This window comes from Hyperolius riggenbachi, chromosome 5 (genome assembly GCF_040937935.1).
Source record: "Hyperolius riggenbachi isolate aHypRig1 chromosome 5, aHypRig1.pri, whole genome shotgun sequence".
NCBI classification, from domain to species: Eukaryota; Metazoa; Chordata; class Amphibia; order Anura; family Hyperoliidae; genus Hyperolius; species Hyperolius riggenbachi.
In genome coordinates, this window is record NC_090650.1 from 315,406,115 (window position 1) to 315,429,147 (window position 23,033).

At 41.3% G+C, this 23,033-nt stretch overlaps 1 protein-coding gene across 3 annotated transcripts in view; it reads left to right on the plus strand.

The window, feature by feature from the left end:
• The window catches only part of MYOM1 (myomesin 1), a 156,103-nt gene that overhangs the window by 124,820 nt on the left and 8,250 nt on the right, over positions 1-23,033 (plus strand). For all 3 annotated transcript variants that reach the window (XM_068237221.1, XM_068237223.1, XM_068237222.1), the window contains 8 exons: positions 5,199-5,266; positions 6,760-6,873; positions 8,661-8,748; positions 11,323-11,361; positions 12,124-12,229; positions 14,576-14,739; positions 15,611-15,647; positions 18,425-18,447. In XM_068237221.1, coding sequence (XP_068093322.1) covers positions 5,199-5,266; positions 6,760-6,873; positions 8,661-8,748; positions 11,323-11,361; positions 12,124-12,229; positions 14,576-14,739; positions 15,611-15,647; positions 18,425-18,447 — 639 coding nt within the window. The remainder of the gene's footprint in view (positions 1-5,198; positions 5,267-6,759; positions 6,874-8,660; positions 8,749-11,322; positions 11,362-12,123; positions 12,230-14,575; positions 14,740-15,610; positions 15,648-18,424; positions 18,448-23,033) is intronic.

A 23,033-nucleotide genomic window follows, 5' to 3' on the forward strand; every position in this document is an offset into this window, starting at 1 on the left:
TAGCAGTCCCAAGCTGTATTTGGCACAATGTTTGCCTTTATCAGACATGCAGGCCAGGATTCACATCACAGGAGCCTATAGGCACAGATGTCCTGGCACCCTAGACTTCACCCTCCATGAACCTACAACCCCCGCTGAACTACACCTCAGGTGAGCAGGCAGGGTCAGCTATCGCTTCTCCCTTACTTCCCTTGTAGGTAGCTATAGGTAACCCTTAGCTTTAGATAGCCAGAGGTACCCTCAGTATTAAGTAGCCAGAGGTGTCCCCGACTGAAGGGAGATCTTGTCAGTGGAATGCAGGGAGATGGGTAACCGCTCATTTACACTCTTATTAGGACTCTGCATAAGGAAGGAGGGAGGCACTCAGGAGGGGAGTGAGCTGCCTTTCCATCATTAGGCGCCTGTAGGCATGTGCCTACAGTGCCTTATGGTAAATCCTGTCCTGCAGACATGAGTTTAGCTGCCCTGTAAGATTCCTTGTAAAATGTGTAAACTTGCGGTCAGACTGGGGATTTATAGATGCTAGATCGCATGTACTCTATTACCAGCTGCTGCCTTGTGACAGGAAGTGAACAGAAAAGTATGTCTAAAAGCATAGAATGGTAACTTATTTGTTTAATTTGTAGAGTAAGGAGAGAAAGGAATTCTATAAAGAGTTGCAATTATAAGAATTAATTTGAATAAAATATAATTCAGTTATATGTTTATAACATTTGAATAGACAACAAATATTGGTTCTGTATAAAGCAGAGATTACAAGGACTAAACTGGAACTTTACAGGGGACTAATCCGATTTGGGAGCTGCTGAAGCTTGATTAAGTACTAGGCAGTTGCCAGTTAGTTATTCAGCAGCTCCTGGATCCGATTAGCTCCCTGCACATTTGGAATTTCATAATTATAACTAAATGAGTATAACTAGATATGTTTTAAAACCTGAAGTTTATAATGTTAGTGGCAGTGAAAAACCACTAGAGGGCAGACATCTAGCATCTCAAACACAAGAAGGCTCAAAAGTGTGAATTCAGAAACAAAATGTTCAGATTTTATTCAGTAAAGTAACTTAAAGCATCCGCTAAGAAATTACCTTGTACTGATCTCATACTAAGGCAGCTGGAGTGACATTGATTAATGTGGTTTATGATAGCTGGGAACACATTGCTTATCTCTGAGTTTTATTCCTCCTTACAATGCTGGAAAAGTTATTAAAAATTGTAGATCCACAGGGCTGGAAACCAAAACTAAAAGGTGGACATACACAATTCCATTTTTTTTATAAGATTTTGATCTATTAGATTACAGTGGTGTTAAAAACTATTTGCCCCCTTCCTGATTTCTTATTCTTTTGCATGTTTGTCACACTTAAATGTTTCTGCTCATCAAAAACCGTTAACTATTAGTCAAAGATAACATCTTTGAACACAAAATGCAGTTTTAAATGATGGTTTTTATTATTTAGGGAGAAAAATAACTCAAAACCTACATGGTCCTGTGTGAAAAAGAAATTGCCCCCTGAACCTAATAACTGGTTGGGCCTCCCTTAGCAGCAATAACTGCAATCAAGCGTTTGCGATAACTTGCAACGAGTCTTTTACAGCGCTCTGGAGGAATTTTGGCCCACTCATCTTTGCAGAATTGTTGTAATTTAGCTTTATTTGAGGGTTTTCTAGCATGAACCGCCTTTTTAAGGTCATGACACAACATCTCAATAGGATTCAGGTCAGGCCTTTGACTAGGCCTCTCCAAAGTCTTCATTTTGTTTTTCTTCAGCCATTCAGAGGTGGATTTGCTGGTGTGTTTTGGGTCATTGTCCTGCTGCAGCACCCAAGATCGCTTCAGCTTGAGTTGACAAACAGATGGCCGGACATTCTCCTTCAGGATTTTTTGGTAGACAGTAGAATTTATGGTTCCATCTATTACAGCAAGCCTTCCAGGTCCTGAAGCAGCAAAACAACCCCAGACCATCACACTACCACCACCATATTTTACTGTTGGTATGATGTTCTTTTGCTGAAATGCTGTGTTACTTTTACGCCAGATGTAACGGGACACGCACCTTCCAAAAAGTTCAACTTTTGTCTCGTCGGTCCACAAGGTATTTTCCCCAAAGTCTTGCCAATCATTGAGATTTTTTTTAGCAAAATTGAGATGAGCCTTAATGTTCTTTTTGCTTAAAAGTGGTTTGCGCCTTGGATATCTGCCATGCAGACCGTGCCCAGTCTCTTTCTTATGGTGGAGTCATGAACAATGACCTTAATTGAGGCAAGTGAGGCCTGCAGTTCTTTAGATGTTGTCCTGGGGTCTTTTGTGGCCTCTCGGATGAGTTTTCTCTGCGCTCTTGGGGTAATTTTGGTCGGCCAGCCACTCCTGGGAAGGTTCATCACTGTTCCATGTTTTTGCCATTTGTGGATAATGGCTCTCACTGTGGTTCGCTGGAGTCGCAAAGCTTTAGAAATGGCTTTATAACCTTTACCAGACTGATAGATCTCAATAAGAGTACTTTGTTCTCATTTGTTCTTGAATTTCTTTGGATCTTGGCATGATGTCTAGCTTCTGAGGTGCTTTTGGTCTACTTCTCTGTGTCAGATAGCTCCTATTTAAGTGATTTCTTGATTGAAACAGGTGTGGCAGTAATCAGGCCTGGGGGTGACTACAGAAATTGAACTCAGGTGTGATAAACCACAGTTAAGTTATTTTTTAACAAGGGGGGCAATCACTTTTTCACACAAGGCCATGTAGATTTGGAGGGTTTTTTTCTCACTAAATAATAAAAACCATCATTTAAAACTGCATTTTGTGTTCAATTATGTTATCTTTGACTAATAGTTAACGGTTTTTGATGAGCAGAAACATTTAAGTGTGACAAACATGCAAAAGAATAAGAAATCAGGAAGGGGGCAAATAGTTTTTCACACCACTGTATTTTATCAGACCTGTCATACATCATTCAATTTTTAAAGCAATCAACCTGATTTTTCCAACACATCCGGTTAGATTTTTATCATAAAAACGGAATAATCAATAGTTTTTTAATTTTCATTTTCTTCTCTATTCAATCGACTTGGTCCAATAGAAGTTAAAATGGAACAAATTATTTGTATCGTGTATGGGCACCAATATCACTTGTAAAAAACAAATACAGTAATATGTAAAGAAAACTTACATCATGAATGAATCGTTGTTTTTCTTTTTTTTCTTTTCAAACATCAGTCTGAATAATTTTTAAATCACACTCAAATATTTCATACATTTTAAGTGATGTTTTTGTGAGTACAATTTTTGTACACTCAGTGGATGTCATGTTAAAATTGCAGTATGCTTCGTTTTTGACTTTATTGTGACTAATGCATTCATATGAAAATAAATAGCAAATAAAAAAGAGACCTCAGACTATCCGTTAGTAGGGCTAGTACTATATGTCTCTGAAAATTCAGCATTTTATTGTAAAACCCTGTACAACACTATTGCCCTAACTAAAACGCTGCATCCCCGCTGCTGAAATCTAACTAAATCCCCCCAAACTCCCCTCGCAAAATCCACGACTTTCTTGGTCAGAGCTTTCAGTGAAGGAAGACTGAGAGGGGCAGGCAGAGGGGGAGATATGCGCTGATAAACACGTGCAGCTGAAAGCTCTGCCTCTCACGGAAGCGCTCCCCGCAGTGTACCCCGAGAGTTTGGGGGGATTGAGTTAGATTTCAGCCGCTGGGATGCAGCGTTTTAGTTAGGGCAATAGTGTTGAACAGGTTTTTACAATAAAAAGCTGAATTTTCAGAGACTTCAGAGTCTCTTTAAAGTGACACTGAAGCGAAAAAAAAAACATATGATATAATGATTTGTATCTTCAGTACAAATAATTAATAGTACATTAGTAGCAAAGAAAATAGTCTCATACTTTTATTTTCAGGTATATAGTTTTTTTTTTATAACATTGCATCATTCTCTAATATTTGCAGTTTACACACCACTCTCAGCATTCTAAATGATTTCACAGAGCAGGCTATTGACCTTTTGAACTTTCCTCTGCAGAAAAAAACAAAATATAGTGACAGACTCTTGAGATAATAAGCTTCAGAAGACAGAGCTCTCTGCAACGTTGAAAGTCGCAGAGCTCACAGAAGCTCTTTTGCATAGATAACGACTGGAGTTTCTTAACTCTTCCTGTACTTGAAACAATATTAGACTCATATCTCTGCTGCTAAAGTCTTATTTCTCAGCTGTACTACACATACACATCATTATATCATACGTTTATTTTCACTTCAGATTCCCTTTAAGCACTTTTAAAGCAGTATGAAACCCAGACATAATATTCAATAAAAACATGTTTTCCTACTTTTCATATGCCATACGGTTATCATATTGCTTTTGTGCATAAGTATTATCATTCATTTAGAAATTACAAGTTTCCAAAGTACACTTTTTTTGCTCTGAAAGCTAACTTTGCATGTATTCATAACTGCTTTATTCATCTTCTAATGCTTTCTGATTCTCTGACTGTATCCAGGAGAGTCTGCAGTGTCAGAGCTGTATTTACATTCCTAACTTGATACAATTCAGTAAACACAAGATAACATTATCTCCAGTTCGGATGCGTCCAGCTTTCTCTGCACTGAGCTTCTAAGTCCTGTGTTTAACCCTTTGAATGCTGTTCTAGTAAAAAAAAATGCTGGTAGTATATAATATGCTGTAAATAATGTATTAGAGCAAAGAAGAAATGCTGGGTTTCATTCCGTTTTAAGCACAGATTTGAAGTTTTAAAGGACAATTGAACTAAGAAGAATATGGAGGTTGCCATATTTATCTCCTTTTAAACAATACCAGTTGCCTGGCAGCCCTGCTGATCGATTTGGCTGCAGTAGTGTCTGAATAACACCAGAAAAAAAGCATGCAGCTAATCTTGTCATATCTGACAATAATGTCAAACACCTGATCTGCTGCATGCTTGTTCAGGGTGTATGGCTAACAGTATTAGAGACAGAGGATCAGCAGGATAGCCAGGTAACTGGTATTGCTAAAAAGGAAAGAAGTATGGCAGCCTTTATATCTTACTTGTTTCAGTTGTCCTATCACTGTCAGTCAGATGGAGGGGGGAGGGGGGGGGTTAACATGCTTTCTTTAAATATTACAGTTACTTAATAGCTATTGATGTTTTATAACACTGTTTATTCAATTATTATTATCATTATGCTTTGTACAAAAGGTCCTCATTTTGTGGAATATCTTGCATGGGAAGTTACTCCTGAGTGTAATGTGCTCCTGAAGAGTAAGGTAAGAAAAATAATACAGGTACCTTTAATATAGCAATATATGATCTATTCTTTTTACCCTCCATTACATTATCTGCCTTTTGTGATTATTGTATAATTTGGTATTGTTAAAGTTGGGTCTGTGAGTCTGTGAGATCTCAAGATCACTATTTCCAATCATTCCTCAGGCCCTGTGTATGTTCCCCCATTTTTATTATGTTTCTATATTGTATTACAATCAGGGCCAGATTTGCCTATAGGCACTGTAGGCATCGTGCCTACAGGCGGCCCACGTGTAACTGCCCAAAGTGTCCCCCCTTCTCACCCCCCTCCGGGATCCTCTCATCGGCTACAGCGTCATCTCCTTGGCAACGGTGGCGTCATATGACGGCATGTACCGGCGCATCACATGATGTCACTGTCGCCAAGAGAATGGCACTGTAGCTGATGAGAGGACGCCGGGAGCATGTTGGGGAAGTGAGATGTCAAAGCTGGTACATCTGGAGCCAGTGAGTCTCCTCTAATACTCTCTGCTCGCACTCAAAAAACAAGATTTGCCTTTTACAGACCAGAACCTTGTTTTTAACCTTACCGATAGGAGGAAGCTCGGCTGTCACATGACAGCCAAGTCTGCAGCGCCGGCGAGTGGGGATTGGCTTGGGGCCGCGGAAAGCCGAAGCGTAGAATCTACGACACATCCGAACTAGAGAGCTACAGATGCGACGTAGATTCTACCTACTGCAGTCCTGAATCCGTTAAAGAGCAACTGTAGTCAAAATAACATAATTAATAAAACTGCTTATTTTTATACAGTATTTCTTAATACATTATTTAGTCAGTGTTTGTCCATTGTAAAAACCTTCCTCTCTCTGATTTACTTTCTGAAATTTATCATAGGCGGCGACGTCTTTAACACTGGCAGGTGATCTCTGTGGAATATTCATTTTACTGAGCGTTCTAAAGCCAGTAGAAAAGATCTCTGGTCTACCAGAATGTTCTGGGGGAGAATTCCACATAATAAATAGTCAAGGCCAGTGATGGCTAACCTTGGCACTCCAGCTGTGGTGGAACTACAAGTCCCATGAGGCTTTGCAATACTCTGATAGCTCTAAGCATAACTCGGGGAGGCAGAGGCATGATGGGATTTGTAGTTTTGTCACAGCTGGAGTGCCAAGGTTACCCATCACTGGTCTAGGCTAAGTCTCACTGGGAGGGCAGGGCTACATACCAAAATACAGCAATATATAGCTATAGGAAGTGTTTATGATGCTGTAAACAAGGTATGTATTGTAAAAGTAGGTATCTTGAATAATTTGACTGCATTCTACTATATGTTGTTATGGTTCCTTTTTAAACGCAAGAATATTACGTGCAAAATATTGTCTGGTTCTAAAAATGGGCTGAACATCATTATTTTATACGTTGGTGTATGTTTTTCTAAAAAGTTAATGTACTGTATTTTTTTTAATAGTTAGCCATCATGCCTCACTTTAAGCCTTGCCTTTTTCCCTGCAGGTTGCTAATATGAAGAAGGAAACAAGTATCACGTGGTACAAAGATGGAATGGAGATCATGGAAGATGAGAAACACGATTTTAAAGATGGTGTATGTACGCTGCTCATTACAGAGGTAAGTTGATCCAATCCATTCAGTTCAATAACCAAATGTAATGTGTTGGCTCTGCCTGGCCTTGAGAGCTTGGTCAAAGCAGGAAATTTGGACGGCGGCGGCTAGTGGACGATTAACTATATTTGCATAAGCGCCTATGGAGTGCCTATGCAAATACTGTTAATATGGCGCCCAAAGCAGATATTTGGACACCCAACAGATATCGTTTTTAACATTAGAGCATTAAAGTTTTTGAAATATGTTATCTTTTTGAAACTTGCAACATTATATTTTTTTTCATAGCATTTTGTTTGTATGTACAAATTATACGTCATCACATATGTTATCGTTTCTATGTTTCTACGGGTGTTTGTGCTGGGGGGAATGATTAGGCTTAGGCTCCACTGGGAGGTCTTAGGGTTGGGCACAACCAGGGAGAGTGGTTAGGGTTAGGCACCACCGGGGATGAGGGGGGGGTCTTGGGGTTAGGCACCATCGAGGGAGCGTTCTGTGTGAAAGTAGGGTTAGGTTTAGCTGTATTTTTAAATTATTGAACAGTTTTTAAAGTAAATATCTTTTTCGTTTTCATTTCCCATCTGTTTTAAAATGGTACTTTTTATTTACATGTTCTCTGGACACTTTGGCCCATATGCAATTCACTTTTTCACCTATGTTTTCTCCTAGGTGATATTTTCACTACTTGTCATAAAAACCATTTTAAGCAACCAATAAGCAAGAAAATAGTCAAAATAAATTTGGTAGAACTTCTTCACCAACTTTTGGGTAATTTTTCAATTTTAAAATGTTGAAAAGTTAGTTTAAAGAGAAGATGAAAATTATCTCCTAGGAGATAACTCAGGTGAAAAAGTTAATTGCATGTGGGCCTTTGGGCCATATGCAATTCACTTGTTCACCTAGGTTTTCTACTAGGTGATATTTTTAAAACTTGTCATAAAATGACTTTTAAACTATCAGCAAGCAAACAAATACTCAAAATAATGTTGACAGTAGTTTTTCACCTACTTTTTGGTACTTTTCCCATTGTAAAATGCTAAAAAGTTATTTTAAATCGAAGATGAAAAATTATCTCCTAGGAGAAGACTCAGGTGAAAAAGTAAATTGCATATGGCCCTTTGATTTGAAAACAATCTCACTCCTATGCACGATTGCAGGATTTCACTAGAGCTGCCCCCACTCTCTGGAACTCTCTCCCACCAGCCATCAGACCTGCCCCCACCTTGAATACCTTCAAACAAGGCCTCAAAACTCACCTTTTCATGCTCGCATAGACGCATACCCCCCCTACACCAGAACCATAATATGTTCTGTTGAACACCCTCTCAACAGATGCACCTATTGTCTCCACCCCTACCCTATAGATTGTAAGCCTCTGGCAGGGCCTGCCTCTCTAGTGTTTCCAGCATGATTATGCAATCTTATTGTCAGTCACCCCTCTTGTGGACTAGAACAGTCTCTATTTTGACCTATGACATTCTACTGTTATCAAATCATTTGCATGATCTTGTTTTTGTTGTGAGTTTCCTGTATGTCCTACCTTGTATGTTAACCCATTTATCTATTGTGCAGCGCTGCATAATATGTTGGCGCTTTATAAATACAATAAATAATAATTTATTAAGATTTCAGTTTCACTCTGTGACCATTTTTCCTTGTGTCTATATCTCATGCATGCGATGAGTCTTCACTTTCCTGCAATCTCATGTAAATATATGGTATAAAGGTGTTTTTAATCACATAGTTAACATGCAATGATCATTGTCTGATATGCCAGTTACTCTTATTTCCAGGTAAGCAGGAAAGATGCCGGCATATATGAACTGATACTGAAAGACGACAGAGGAAGAGACAAGAGTGTACTGAAGCTTGTAGATTCAGGTAAATCTCACCAAGCTTGTTTCTCAACAACCATCAATTTCCTTCGAGTGCTTGTCTGTCTGCTCTTTTGTTGTTCAGGAATTACATACCTATAGGCTGTTATTTTGTGTGCGGAGTATTTCTTCTTTTGTCAAATCAGTTTTTAAATCAATGAATCACCTGAAAGCAAAGTATGTATGAATGTTATTGTTCAGCATCAATCTGACTGCTTTTATGTTTGGTTTTGCACTTCTCTTTGTTGCCATTCCTTTTACACCAATTACTTCATCTATAATTCTAAAGTAGTATTGCCCCTTACTGCCCTTCTCTTTTCTCCTATTCTTTCTGTCCTATACTTCTGTTTTTTAGTGTACCTCTTTACCACTGCCCTTCTATTTCCCTTACTGCTTCACTTCCATACTTGTATTTTTATGCCCTCTCTTTTCCCTATGCCTCAGAGGTTCTACAGTGTACTTCTCTACTGCTACCCTTCTCTTTTCCCTTAATTCTTCTGTCCCATATATCTTTTCACAATATACTTCTCCTCTACTGCCCTTCTCTCAACAAAAAGGAGTTAATTGAAGCACAAGAAAAATACAGTCACATATACACATACACATCGTGGTGATACTAAATTTGCCATTTACTTTACATGACTGACATTAACCACTTCACCACTGAGGGGTTTTACCCCTTGAGCACCAGAGCAATTTTCACCTTTCAGCGCTCCTTCCATTCATTCGTCTATAACTTTATCATTACTTATCACAATGAAATAAACTATATCTTGTTTTTTTCGCCACCAATTAGGCTTTCTTTAGGTGGGAAATTATGCCAAGAATTATTTTATTCTAAATGTGTTTTAATGGGAAAATAGGAAAAAATGTGGGAAAAAATTCATTATTTTTCAGTTTTCGGCCATTATAGTTTTTAAATAATGCATGCTACTGTAATTAAAACCCATTAAATTTATTTGTCCATTTGTCCTGGTTATAAAACCATTTAAATTATGTCCCTATTACAATGTTTGGCGCCAATATTTTATTTGGAAATAAAGGTGCATTTTTTTCAGTTTTGCGTCCATCCCTAATTACAAGCCCATAGTTTATAAAGTAACAGTGTTATACCCTCTTGACATAAATATTTAAAAAGTTCAGTCCCTAAGGTAACTATTTATGTATTTTTTTTATCGTCATTTTTTTTTTTTTAACTACAAAAAAAAAAAAATTGGGGAGTGTGGGAGGTAATGAGTTAATTTTTAGTATAAAACTAATGTACTTGTATATAAAAAATGCTTTAGGGTGTAGTTTTACTATTTGGCCACAAGATGGCCACAGTAACTTTTTGCTTATGCGACCTGCAAGCGTAGGAAGTACGCTTGCAGGAAGTGTTATGAGGCTGGGAAACTTTTTTTTTTCACAATGATCGCTCTGCTTCTCATAGAAGCAGCCGATCATTGTGGGGGCATAGATCAACGAACGGGAAAGGTTTTTCCCATTCACTGATCTCTGGGCGAGTGGGTGGCGGTGTGCACGAGCGCGGGAGCGCGGGGAGCGGCGGGAGGTGCGGATATCTCCGTCCCTGGTGTTGACAGGGTGGAAAAAGGGACAGAGATATACACCGCTGGTGGTAAAGTGGTTAATCATGCAGTGTTTACATCATGCTTCTGAGTAAAAAGATCAACTTAGCAACAACCAAGGGCGATCAAGCAGAAAAAGAGAACCACAAAGTCAACGTCTTGTCCCATATAGTGGGATATAAAAGGGGTGGGGTATGTTTACCTCTGATCAATCAGTCATATAATACAGAAACCAGAACTTTATAATCTACTATTAAACCTCTCAATTTATATAATGCTTCATTATTTCACGTCTAGATTTGGAGTAAGACCATCCAGGCATGTACCACAGGTAATGGGGTATTCGACTTGTCCTGCATTAAGTGGAATTTAGGCATCACGTTTCTATGCGTGTATATACATTTTTTATAGGGGAGAGAGGCATCAATCCGCTTAATCCATGTGGGAGGTTGTGGGCTCAACCATTTTAGTGCTATCTCTTGCTGGACTGCGAACGAAGTCTTGGATAGAAATTTTTTAGTGGTTGTCTGGATACTTTCATCCAAAAATACTCCAAGAGCCTGAAGTGGGTCTTTTGAAATTGGGCATCATCCAATTTTGTTGTGTAGGAATTTCACTATTTAATGCCAAAATTCAGCTATTGGAGGACACTCCCATATGAGATGAGCAAATGAAGGGACAGTCATGTGGCACTTAGGGCAAATATCAGGTATTCTATTCTATTGCCCAGCACTTTGCTCATACGCTCTCTTTTTACATCACCAAATCATCCCTATGTAGCATCATTCTCTAGTTATTCTATCCTCCCCAGATCTGTGCTTATGACACTGGATTCTACTTGTACATTACTCTCCTGTACAGTACTTCTGCTGAGATACCTCCCATTGTGAAGCCACCATGTCCTCTACAGCGCTTTACCTCTCTAATTCTATTTTTTTTATTCTATTACTAGTGCTAATCTATTTTTTCTAAGTAAAGTGTTCATAAGGTAACTCTTGGCTTTCATGTTTTCACAGCACTTGATGATCTCATGAGTGCAGTTTGCAAACAGATTGGTAAGTACTGTATTTAGTACGGTAATTAGCTTTCATTCATCTCTTATTGAATTAAACAAGAAGTTTTCAATCAGGATGATACTATTTATCACATTTTTAACAGCAAAAAAAATGATAATAAAAAATATACCGATGCCCCATTGTCCACACATTTCTGTGTACATGGACAGTGTACAGTTTAAGTGATCTTCCCGCCACTGTATTAATGGGTGGATTTAAAACTTTTTGCTTTTACTGATGACTAACACGGTACAACACTCTACTGCTTCTACTGAATTAAACAAATGATTGGGAAAAATAGGGCTAGTATTTTTTTATTATAATACATTACTTACGATGAAACATTTCATAATGCCATACTTGAAAATCCTATAAAATATAGAAATATCAACCATGAATTCATGTTCACATTGAATTCGGGAACACAAATTCCCAATTGGTTATCAGAGACCAACACCTGAATATTAATACCTCAAGGACTCTACAGTATATCTAAGCTTGGCAAAAAAATCCTATATTGCAATGGATAAAACAATTACCATGCATCTGTTTTCCCTGGGCGCTATTACTCATACCTCCACCACTTGCCGAACAGTACAAACAACTTGCATTCTCTCAAAACCTGTTCCTTGACAATGGCCTTTTTGCATTCAGTTCTTGTATATAATTGGTCCCACTGCTAATTCATTCACTTTTATCTATACTTTAATTTTCAAACGAAGTGACAGAACATAAAGCAAACTGACTTGTTTTTTTTTCCAGCCGAATCTGCATCTCAACTTAAGATTGTGAGCAATGAAGAGGGCATAAGACTGTATTCATTCGTAAACTACTATATAGATGATCTCAAACTAAGCTGGGTTCACAAGTAAGTCAGACGTTCACCAAATTCTGTGTAGTGCAAAAAGAATGTGTTATTAAGGATGCATTATTTTGATAACTAGGCAAGGACTGGGTGGCGTATGACTTCCTTTAAATGCAATAATGAGCGGTTCTGACCACTGAAAAGATCTTGCTTCTTTAAAAGAGGTCCTCTCATGAGTAGAAGTATAGTAAGGACATTAGATGATAAACTTAGTGGGGTGCAGGACGTGATATTGGGTGGTAAGCTTACTTGCTCCTTTTTTTGTGGGGGGGGGGGTTACATACAATATATAGCCAAACAATACAATACTAATTCGTATTAAAAGTGTGCTTCCTCTATAACAGTTCAGCCTCCCACTGAGGTTCCAACCACAGGTAAGCAGGGGGAAAGGAACCAACCAATTAGTTCCCTAATATACTAGGTAGATAGAACCTTGACCCACACTATTGTTTTAAACAAGTGAGCACGTGAGGTCAATTGTGAAAAGGGAATAATTTATTGTTCTCTCTGGTAACTAACAAAGCATAAAAGGTATGTGTTTGGACAAAACAATTAAAAACAACAGCGCTGTTGCTCACAAACTGTCACACACCTCATCGTGCCCGGGCATACAACCTCACAGCCTCACACATGCATAAGGGCCCAATAGATACAGCATCCACCTCATTGAACCGGGGAGATAATCTCTTGTTATCAAGTACATCAAGCACAGCGCAGAGCTTCCAGCATAGCACAGCATAGGTAACTTCCAGCAAAGCATGTGTCAGTTGCAGCGGTTTAGCAAGCTTGTATACTTACAAGACCTGGATCAAGTCTCTCGGATTAGAGAAAGGTTGCAACTGGGGGCCCCCCCTGCACAAACCCAGTGAGCTACTTGCTGCTCCAACCACGTGTCCCTCCGAGACAGATATGCTTGGCGTATCGGATCTCTGCACGCCCGGATTGTGGACCTTCAAAGACGGCCGTTCGCGATCTTCACCGATATCAGCGTTACACCAGTCTAACTGATTATCCTCTCTCCGGGGTGCCTCACCCCAATAGGTGATTGGGCATCAAAGTTCATGGGCAAACGGCTGGATAGGAGCCTGGGTCAGCAGCACGCCACAGCATTGGCCGACTAGTTTCGACCGACACTTCCGGTCTTCATCGGGGCGTGGCTTGCACTCGGTGGGCCAATCCTTAAGTAGATACTTTTGGCTCTACCTCCTTCATGCTGATTGGATGGTTATGATGTGGTTGTCTGCAATAAGCTTTTTGAACAGTTCTTCCCCTAGCGACTTAAATCCAGTATGCCTTCACTTATCAAGTGCAGGCTTTAGGCTAGGTGATAAATCTCACCTCTGGACTAAACATCCGCAGGAACTTCTAAATATAGTCAGTATATTAGATATAAAGACTTGAACAAATACTCAAAAATGGCTCAAACCTATATCAGAATGATATATCTCAAAGAAAATAAAGGACTCTCTCCACGCAACCTTAATCTTGCATACGCACCATACAGCTCAGAATGTGTCTCCTGCTCTAATGATCTAAATTAACAATGTACATCCCTCACAGAAAACTTTTAAGGGAGAAGTCCACATTCAGGCCATGCGGGTGCCTCGAACTGAGTCGATACATCCACATGGCCTCGCGACGGAGCAACATCCTCTGTTCTGCAAGAGCATGTGGGCACTTCCACACTGTCAATGCACATCGCTCATAGCGTAGGCCCACAATTGAGCCATTATGCACCTGAAAATGTTCTGCAAGTTTGCCTCAGGCAGCAAAAAGTCTAGAACTGGCCCTGGTCCCAGAAGTAGGATATCTGTGTGGTTATCACTGAACACACTATAACAAAAAATGGTCACAATGAAAGTTTTGGACAGCAAAAATATAAGTGTCTGTGTGGGCCTCTAGATTTTTGATATTTGTCTGTTTTTGTTGCTACCCTGAAAGAAAGCTGAAATCAGCTGGGTTGTCAGTTCAATGCATAGATATGAATGCTCAAGGACTGTGAATTAAGAAAGACAGAGTACTTAAACCATGCGCTTTGCAACCCCAGTTATGACCCTTCGTATGTGTGTGGTTAAGTCTTATGCTCCAGGTGCTGCTCCCGTGACTGGGTGGTGCCAGTAGTCTATACTTAGGAAACAAAAAGAAGAGGGTGCGCTCCTATGGTGCATCAACTTTTTAATGAATAAAAGACGCTGATAAAGTGTAAGATCTCACTGCAGTGTTACTTGTGGTCATTTTAATGTAATAAGCAAGACTGTGCACAAGAGGTCATTGAAATGTTAATTTATTGTTAATTGATATTGACAGATGTATTTTACTCCTCTAATTCATCTCATGGGCATTTTCTAGTGATGGGAAGATCAAGTACACAGATAGAGTTAAGAGTGGGGTCACTGGAGAGATGATGTGGCTACAGATAAATGAGCCCACTCCCAATGACAAAGGCAAATATGTCCTGGAAATGTTTGATGGCAAAACAACTCACACAAGGAATGTCGACTTGTCTGGACAAGGTAAGGGCTACTCTGTGTAGAGAATATATATATTCACAGGCAGCTGCTATTGTATAAATCACATAGACCAGCTATAGAGACACCCGCCTAGAGCAGATTTTATACTGGACCCCCAACAGTGTGCTTTCTTCCCACTCCTACCCCCCCCCCACCCCTTACTGTTCACAACCCTTCCCTTGTCTCCTCTTGGTGACCTTCACAACATGGGGGTCAATCATACAAGGGTCATTAAGCCATCATGGCTTGGCCATCATGATCTTCACAACCATAACATGTGTAGCTACAAAAACACCACATCTGTAGTATCAGGGTCAGGGAAGGATAGTAGTTGGGGTCCTCAAACACCTCTGCTCCCCCCCCCCCCCCCCCCCGCCAGCTATGCCACTGCTCCCAAGAGTCCCTTTTCAGAGGGAGAGTCCCACTTTCAGGACTGACATAGAGATCTACTGTACATTGTGTTTAATTGACATTATCCCTATGCCTAAAATTGACTAGTGTAGTTTGAATAGTAAAGCCATGTATTTTATTAATGAACGATTTGTGGTATACATGACTAGGGTGTGGCGTGGGCATAAGAGGAGGTGTGGCAGGGGTGTGTCTTAAAGGTGTCCTTCTTTCTTACTTCAAAATGCTGGGGGGGGGGGGGTGGAGGTATGAAATTAATGATTACAACTTTGCAAACTACACCTAGGGCTTCTCACCATCACAATAACACCAATAAAGATTAGCTGTAGTAGCTGACACAGAGCCTCAGGAGGGCCCCCTGGAGCAGGGCCTAGCCTGGTATAATCTCATCCTCTGCAGCTCCTATGCCACTGACACAGGTAAAGGATCTCTCACCCTTTGTTCATGTTCTCTCTTTCTTTTCCAGCCTATGATGAGGCTTACGCTGAATTCCAGAGATTAAAGTAAGTGTGTTGTCCTAATGACACAATACTTGGCACGCCATTAGTGTCTGTACTGATTTATCTGTGCTGCAATGATGTGCATTTTCCATACTTACTTCTATGCCAACCCCTACAGCTATATCTGCTCAGTGATGTTCTGTAACATAAGTATTTCTCCAGGTGACTCTTACAAGCAGTAATTAAGCTGCTTATTCATTCCTAAAGATCACGTGTGTATGATTACACTGAGAGTATGCTAATCGGTGATAGTCAGTATGTAGCGATCTAGATAAACAAGTGATATGTCATGACAATTATTGTACATCTACAACATTTCTCTTACTCATAGGGATGACATGCAGGGAACAGCATGTGCCCTTTGCTGGGCATATGGTAAATGCTGTCATGGAAATGTGCTGTTACCAAATGTGTTGAATTGCTTCGTATTAGGCCCAAATTGACAATGACCAATGTTTGCAGTATCTTTATTATTTCAAGGTAGGAGACTTTATGTACTTGAAAGATACAGAGGCCTTTATTTAGTAAACTTTTACCTGAGTTTTCTCACAGGAGACATTTTCAGACTATGGGGTAAATTCACGCTGCATCAGCGGCCCTCGTTAAAAAACAATTAGCGGCCGCTATGCACGTTACGATCGTTCCTTGCAGCATAGCGCGCCTTACTTAGTTACGCGCGTTGCTTCCATAGCAACACACACTCCTTTAAATACCGGCTGCTGCTGTAAAGTATCTAGACCGGGATACTGCACTAGTGCGGGCAGCAGCCAGTATTGATGCAATTGTTTATCTTATCAGTTTATTTTCACCTCGGATGTCCTTTAACCCTCCTGGCGGTAACCCCGAACGTAGTTCGGGGTAAGCCGCACAGGAGGTTTTCTCCGGCCCTGCTGGGCCGATTTTCTTAATTTTTTTTTTTTGCTGGACGCAGCTAGCACTTTGCTAGCTGCGCCAGCACACTGATCGCCGCCGCCCCGCGACTGATCGCCGCTATACGTTGCGGCTAGGACGTGAACACTTCAATCCGGAAGCGACGTCATTGCTCACTTCCGCATGTGAAGTGTACGGGCCCGGGCGGGTAGCGTGTGCGCTGCTCTGCCTCTCTCCGCTTCTCTGGTCATCCTGATCTGAGGTCTGTAAGTATCGCAGGCAGCCCCCAGCCATGCAAATCACCCAGCAATGCCCCCCCCCAGCAATGCGAAGCACCCAGAAAAGCCCCCCAGCCATGCAAAGCGCCCAGCAAAGCACCTCCAACCATGCAAAGTGCCCAGCAAAGCACCCCCAGCCGTGCAAAGCGCCCAGCAAAGCACCCTCAGCCATGCAAAGTGCCCAGCAAAGCACCTCCAACCATGCAAAGTGCCCAGCAAAGCACCCCCAGCCATGCAAAGTGCCCAGCAAAGCACCCCCAGCCATGCAAAGCGCCTAGCAAAGCACCTCCAACCATGCAAAGTGCCCAGCAAAGCTCCCCCAGCCGTGCAAAGCGCCCAGCAAAGCACCCCCAGCAAAGCACCCCAGCCCCACAAAGCGCCCAGCAAAGCACCCTCAGGCATGCAAAGCCCCCCCCCAGCCATGCAAAGTGCCCAGAAAGGACCCCAACCATGCAAAGCGCCCAGCAATGCACCCCCAGCCATGCATTGCCCCTCATCTGTGACTAATCACCACTGTAATTTGATCTCTCCCTTGTATCACCTGACTGGCACGGCAAAGCAGCTAATTTGAAAGCACAGGATGTTAACAAATTTGTCTGCTTCCATGAAATCAGGAAGTAGACACACTGTTGATTTGTTGCGGGATTTGTATAAGCTGTAACAAAAAATGTTTTGGTGTAAAGGTTATTATGCTGTTGTGTATCTTTCAGAGCAGAGAGGAAGTTCTGAGTGCCATTCATGGTGCTGGGCAGGACCCGGGATGTTCTGGGACTTGCGCATTTTGAACTTTGGCCAACTGACTTTGGCCATTTTGCAAACTGGCCGGCCAATGTCAGAAATCCCCAGCATTTTGGACTTTGGCCAGTTCTAGAAATGGCCAGCCGATTCTCACTTTGGCCGATTTCTGGTTTTGGCCATAACATTTATATATAGATAGATAGATAGATAGATAGATAGATAGATAGATAGATAGATAGATAGATAGATAGGCTGGGAACACACTAGGCAGAAACACTAGAGTGGTGAAAAAAATGCACATAATGTAAGTGAATGGGCCGCATACGCTTGCGTTCTGCAAAGTGCGTTTTTAAAAATGCTGGTTTTGTTGCAGATTTTTCAAAAACGCATCAAAAACACACAAAATGAAAGTCAATGGTGATGCAGAGGTATTGCGTTTTAGTGCGTTTTGTATTCATTTTGCATGTGTTTTTATATGCGTTTAAAAAAACAAACAAGTTTGATGAACATTTCTGCTTCCTGTTGACTTCCTAGTGATTTGCATAAAACGCAAGCAAAATGCAAATGCATTAAAATGCGCGCAAAACGCAAGAAGGATGCATGTGCGGGGAGAAACGCAAAATGCAAATGCACGGAAATGCACTAAACACACAAGCATATATGCAGCAAAACGCTACCAAAACGCTACCTTTCCCGGACTGCCTAGTGTGTTCCTACCCTCAGGGTAGGAACACACTAGGCAGAATCGCATATGTGTTTTCTGCTTTGTGCGATGGAAAACGTATATGCGATTCTGCCTAGTGTGTTCCTACCCTCAATGTTTATAACAATCTTAATTGAGTCCAAAGCCATAACAAATCTTAATAAGTTTGTTTTCTTTCTCACCTTTAACAGGCAAGCTGCAATAGCAGAAAAGAGTAAGTAACTTTTTTTTAATCATTCGCTATTATTATTAATAGTGTTCATTAGTTTTGGTATTAGTGAATAAAACTGTACCAACCGGTTCCTGAAATATGTGTTTTCAAAAAAATTGAAAATCATTTCGAGTTGATGCTAATTTTGTGGCTATTTTATGCAGTTTAAAAACGGACCAATCAAATGCTGGTTAACCATAATGTTTTCATCAACTTTGAATTGCAACTCATGGATTATTACTGTGTACTTATGTAACAGTAACACCTGGCGGTGTCCACCGCTATACCAGACACCCCGTAATGTCTGACACGAGAAGTATCACTTTGTATGTGATTATCTGCCAGATGGTTGTTGATCTTTGTTTTCCAGTGACTTTTATCTCACGTGTATACACAGCTTTATTCTGGAGGTATTTGTACTGTCCCCATGCAGATTAACTCAGTAGTCTGTTCTAGCAGCAGCTTACTTCAGAAGAACAGCTGGAGAGTGGTGCAGTTACTGCTTCCGAACTACTCAGTTCAGCCACTGAGAGCTGAGCAAGCATTCCTGCATGGTTGTGTAAGTGGCTGAGCAGTTAGCAGGCCTTTGTGAAAAGCCTGACAGGTGCTGCTGTGGCAGGTGGGTGGTGGTAAAGCCACTTTTGTTTTGTGAAAACACCTGCTGACTATATGGGGTATATGTTTGTAGGTATTCATATTGTGCTCAGTCAACATGCAAGCTTGTAATAGCAGTTCGGCAGGAGAACCGCCTGATGGTGTGTGCAGTACCTGTGAACTGAAGTAGCCTTAGGCTACTTTCCCACCAAGACGTTGCGTTTTAGGGGACGTTATGGTCGCATAACATGCCCCTAACGCAACACATGGTGGTGTTGAAGTTGGACGTCAGATTGAGCTGCGTTATGCAGCTTTCAAAGCAGCCGCTCCAGGTTAGTGATAGGAAGTCCGGATCTTTTTAAGGATTCGGATCATTTGAATCGGATCATTGAAAAGATCTGGATCTTTGAACCGAATCAATTGAGTCATTTTACTAGGGAAGCAGACTGGGTGAAATGATTAGCAGGACAGGACTTTCCCTGCACTGTACATTTTGTATGTTCCTGTTTCTTCAAGACAGACATCCACTGTGAACCGAATCTTTCATTGTGATGATCCGGATGATTCGACTCACAAAAACGCTTTGGATCAAATGAACGATTCGTTCATGATTCGGACAACACTACAGTCCCACCACGAGTCACCACAGCGCAGTGAATATTAATTAGCCAGCTGCGGAGGAGGAGGGGAGACCTCCTCCTCCAACATTACTGAGCATGTGCAAACAGTCTAACGTGGCTTAGCCCAGTATAACGTACAGCATGCAGCACTTTGTTTAAACGTGCAGCGTTATACTGTAACGCAACGTGTGCACTGTGAAACAGCACATTGATTTTACAGTGCTGTAAGTTAGGCTGCGTTACTGGCTGCTGTAACGTGGGACTTTAACGTCCCACTGTGAAACCAGCCTTAATATTACGTAGCTAGAGGTGCCCCAAGGTAGTTAGAGGGTCCGCTGGCTGGGTGGGTCTCATTTACACGTTCATCAAGTCTTTGCATAGGAAAGGAGGGAGGCACTTGGGTGGAGGAGTGAGCCGCCTTTCCATCATCAGGCACCTGTAGACACGTGCCTACAGTGCCTTATGGTAAATCCGGCCCTGCCTGTGATTGCAGTACATAAGATGCTGGATGAGATGTACACTAATATGCACCAGCCACTTCGATCAGGACTAGTTTTACAATGCTGAAAAAAAATGCATAAGTTTGTAGAAAGCAGCAGTGATGCTACAGCATAGTGTCATATTTTCATGATTGCAGACTTCTGTGCACTTCTACTGCACGATACTGTGCAAGCCAATGCTCAGCAACCCAGCAGAGAGGAATGGAACACTGTGACTAGCATAGGAATCACCACAGTGTCACTAGAGTGGGATGTCACTAGCATAGGAATGAATCTGGTACTATGTTACATGCATAGTAAGGAATGGGCACAGTGTCACTAGCATAGGAATGAATGGATCACTGCGTCATATGCATAGGAGTGCATGGGACACTGTGCTACTAGAAGGAATGAATTCAGTGATGTACGCTCTTTGCGTAACGTGTTTTATACTAGTAACATGCATGTTGTGTGCATAATATGAGTTGAGCTATGTGCATAACACATGCTAGGTTATTTGTGTAAATACTGGTAAAATTGCTGTGTGCTGTCACTAGCATAGAAATGAATTGGGCACTGTGTTACTAGCTGAAAAGTGAATGGAGCATTGGATTACACACATAAGAATGAATGGGACAACTAGTCTCTAGCATAGAAGTTAATGGGGCACTGATGTAACGCACAATGGGCTTGATTCACTAAACCGTGATAACTCATATCACGGCCATTTTCGCACGCAATTGTGAATTATCGCGCGCAATCACGAAAATGCGTGCGAAAACGGCCGTGATATGAGTTGTCACGGTTTAGTGAATCAAGCACCATGTGTGAACTTAACCTAAACTGTCCCTGTTCTGGCAATATACAGGTGACACTTGAAAAATGAGTGCAAAAGTAGAGATGAGCGTAATGACCTAATTACGATTTTGCGAAATTTCGCGTAATTAGTGTAATTACGATTATGGCCGTAAGTACATAATCGTAATGAAGAAGGATTTCGCGAAATTTCGCGTAAGCGTAATTTTCGCGTAATTTTCGCATTACAGTCGTATCATGCCGTAATTTCGCATTAAACGCTACCGTAATTTCGCGTTAAACCGTAACGCTCCGTATAATATAAAAAAGCCGCCGACTTTAAGGGTTAATAGCAAAGCCCCCTTAAATGCTAAGAGCCTCAAATTTGGAAAATATATTAAGGAGATCAGGAGGAATAAGAGGAAAAATTTTTTTTTCAAAAAGACCTTATAGTTTTTGAGAAAATCGATGTTAAAGTTTCAAAGGAAAAATGTAAACATTTAAAAACCCGCCGACTTTAACGGTTAATAGCAAAGCCTGCTTAAAGTTTAGGAACACCAAATTCCCAGGGTATATTAAGGGGATCAGTGGGAATAAGAGGAAAATTTTTTTTTTCAAAAACACCTTATAGTTTTTGAGAAAATCGATTTTTAAGTTTCAAGGGCGAAAATGTCTTTTAAATGCGGAAAATGTCAGTTTTTTTTGCACAGGTAACAATAGTGTATTATTTTCATAGATTCCCCCAAGTGGGAAGAGTTTTACTTACTTCGTTCTGAGTGTGGGAAATATAAAAAAAAAAACGACGTGGGGTCCCCCCTCCCAGACCTCTTTAACCCCTTGTCCCCCATGCAGGCTGGGATAGCCAGAATGCGGAGCACCGGCCGCGTGGGGCTCCGCACCCTGACTATACCAGCCCGCATGGTCCATGGATTGGGGGGTCTCGGAAGGGGAGGGGCAGCCAAGCTTTCCCCTCCCCCTCCGAGCCCTTGTCCAATCCAAGGACAAGGGGCTCTTCTCCACCTCCGATGGGCGGTGGAGGTGGAGGCCGCGATTTCCTGGGTGGGGGGTTCATGGTGGAATCTGGGAGTCCCCTTTAAAAAGGGGTCCCATAGATGCCCACCCCCCTCCCAGGAGAAATGAGTATAGAGGTACTTGTAGTACCCCTTACCCATTTCCTTTAAGAGTTAAAAGTAAATAAACACACAAACACATAGAAAAAGTATTTTAATTGAACAAAAAACATAACCACGAAAAAAGTCCTTTAATATTCTTAATTAACCATTAATACTTACCTGTCCCTTTAAATAAATGATCCCACGCAATATCCTCGGAAATGTTCTATCAGTTACAATGTAACAAAGTTATTATGTAACAACTTTGTTACATTGTAACTACGCCGCACCCGACGCCACTCGCCGCTCAGCCGCCGCATACGCGTCCGTGCAGGACGCTAAGTCCCTGCAGCTCCCGCTGTCCACCCCGCCCACATCTGTCACCCACATGTCACCCACATGTGGGTGACATGTGGGTGACATGTGGGAGAGGCGGGGAGGGCAGCGGAGCCGGCGGGGACTTAGCGTCCTGCACGGACCTGACAGAGCTCTGAGCTATATAGCTCAGAGCTCTGAGAAGCATCTTTGTATTTGGGCTCCAAGGAGCCCCATTGGTCCTTAGCAGACCAATGGGGTTCCTTCAAATCAGAAGGAACCCCATTGGTCTGCTAAGGACCAATGGGGCTCCTTGGAGCCCAAATACAAAGATGCTTTCGAGAGCTCTGAGCTATAGCTCAGAGCTCTGTCGGGTCCTGCAGCGCAGACGCAGCGGCGGCGGCGGTGAGTGACGTCGGGTGCGGCGTAGTTACAATGTAACAAAGTTGTTATATTGTAATAACTTTGTTACATTGTAACTGATAGAACATTTCCGAGGATATTGCGTGGGATCATTTATTTAAAGGGACAGGTAAGTATTAATGGTTAATTAAGAATATTAAAGGACTTTTTTCGTGGTTATGTTTTTTGTTCAATTAAAATACTTTTTCTATGTGTTTGTGTGTTTATTTACTTTTAACTCTTAAAGGAAATGGGTAAGGGGTACTACAAGT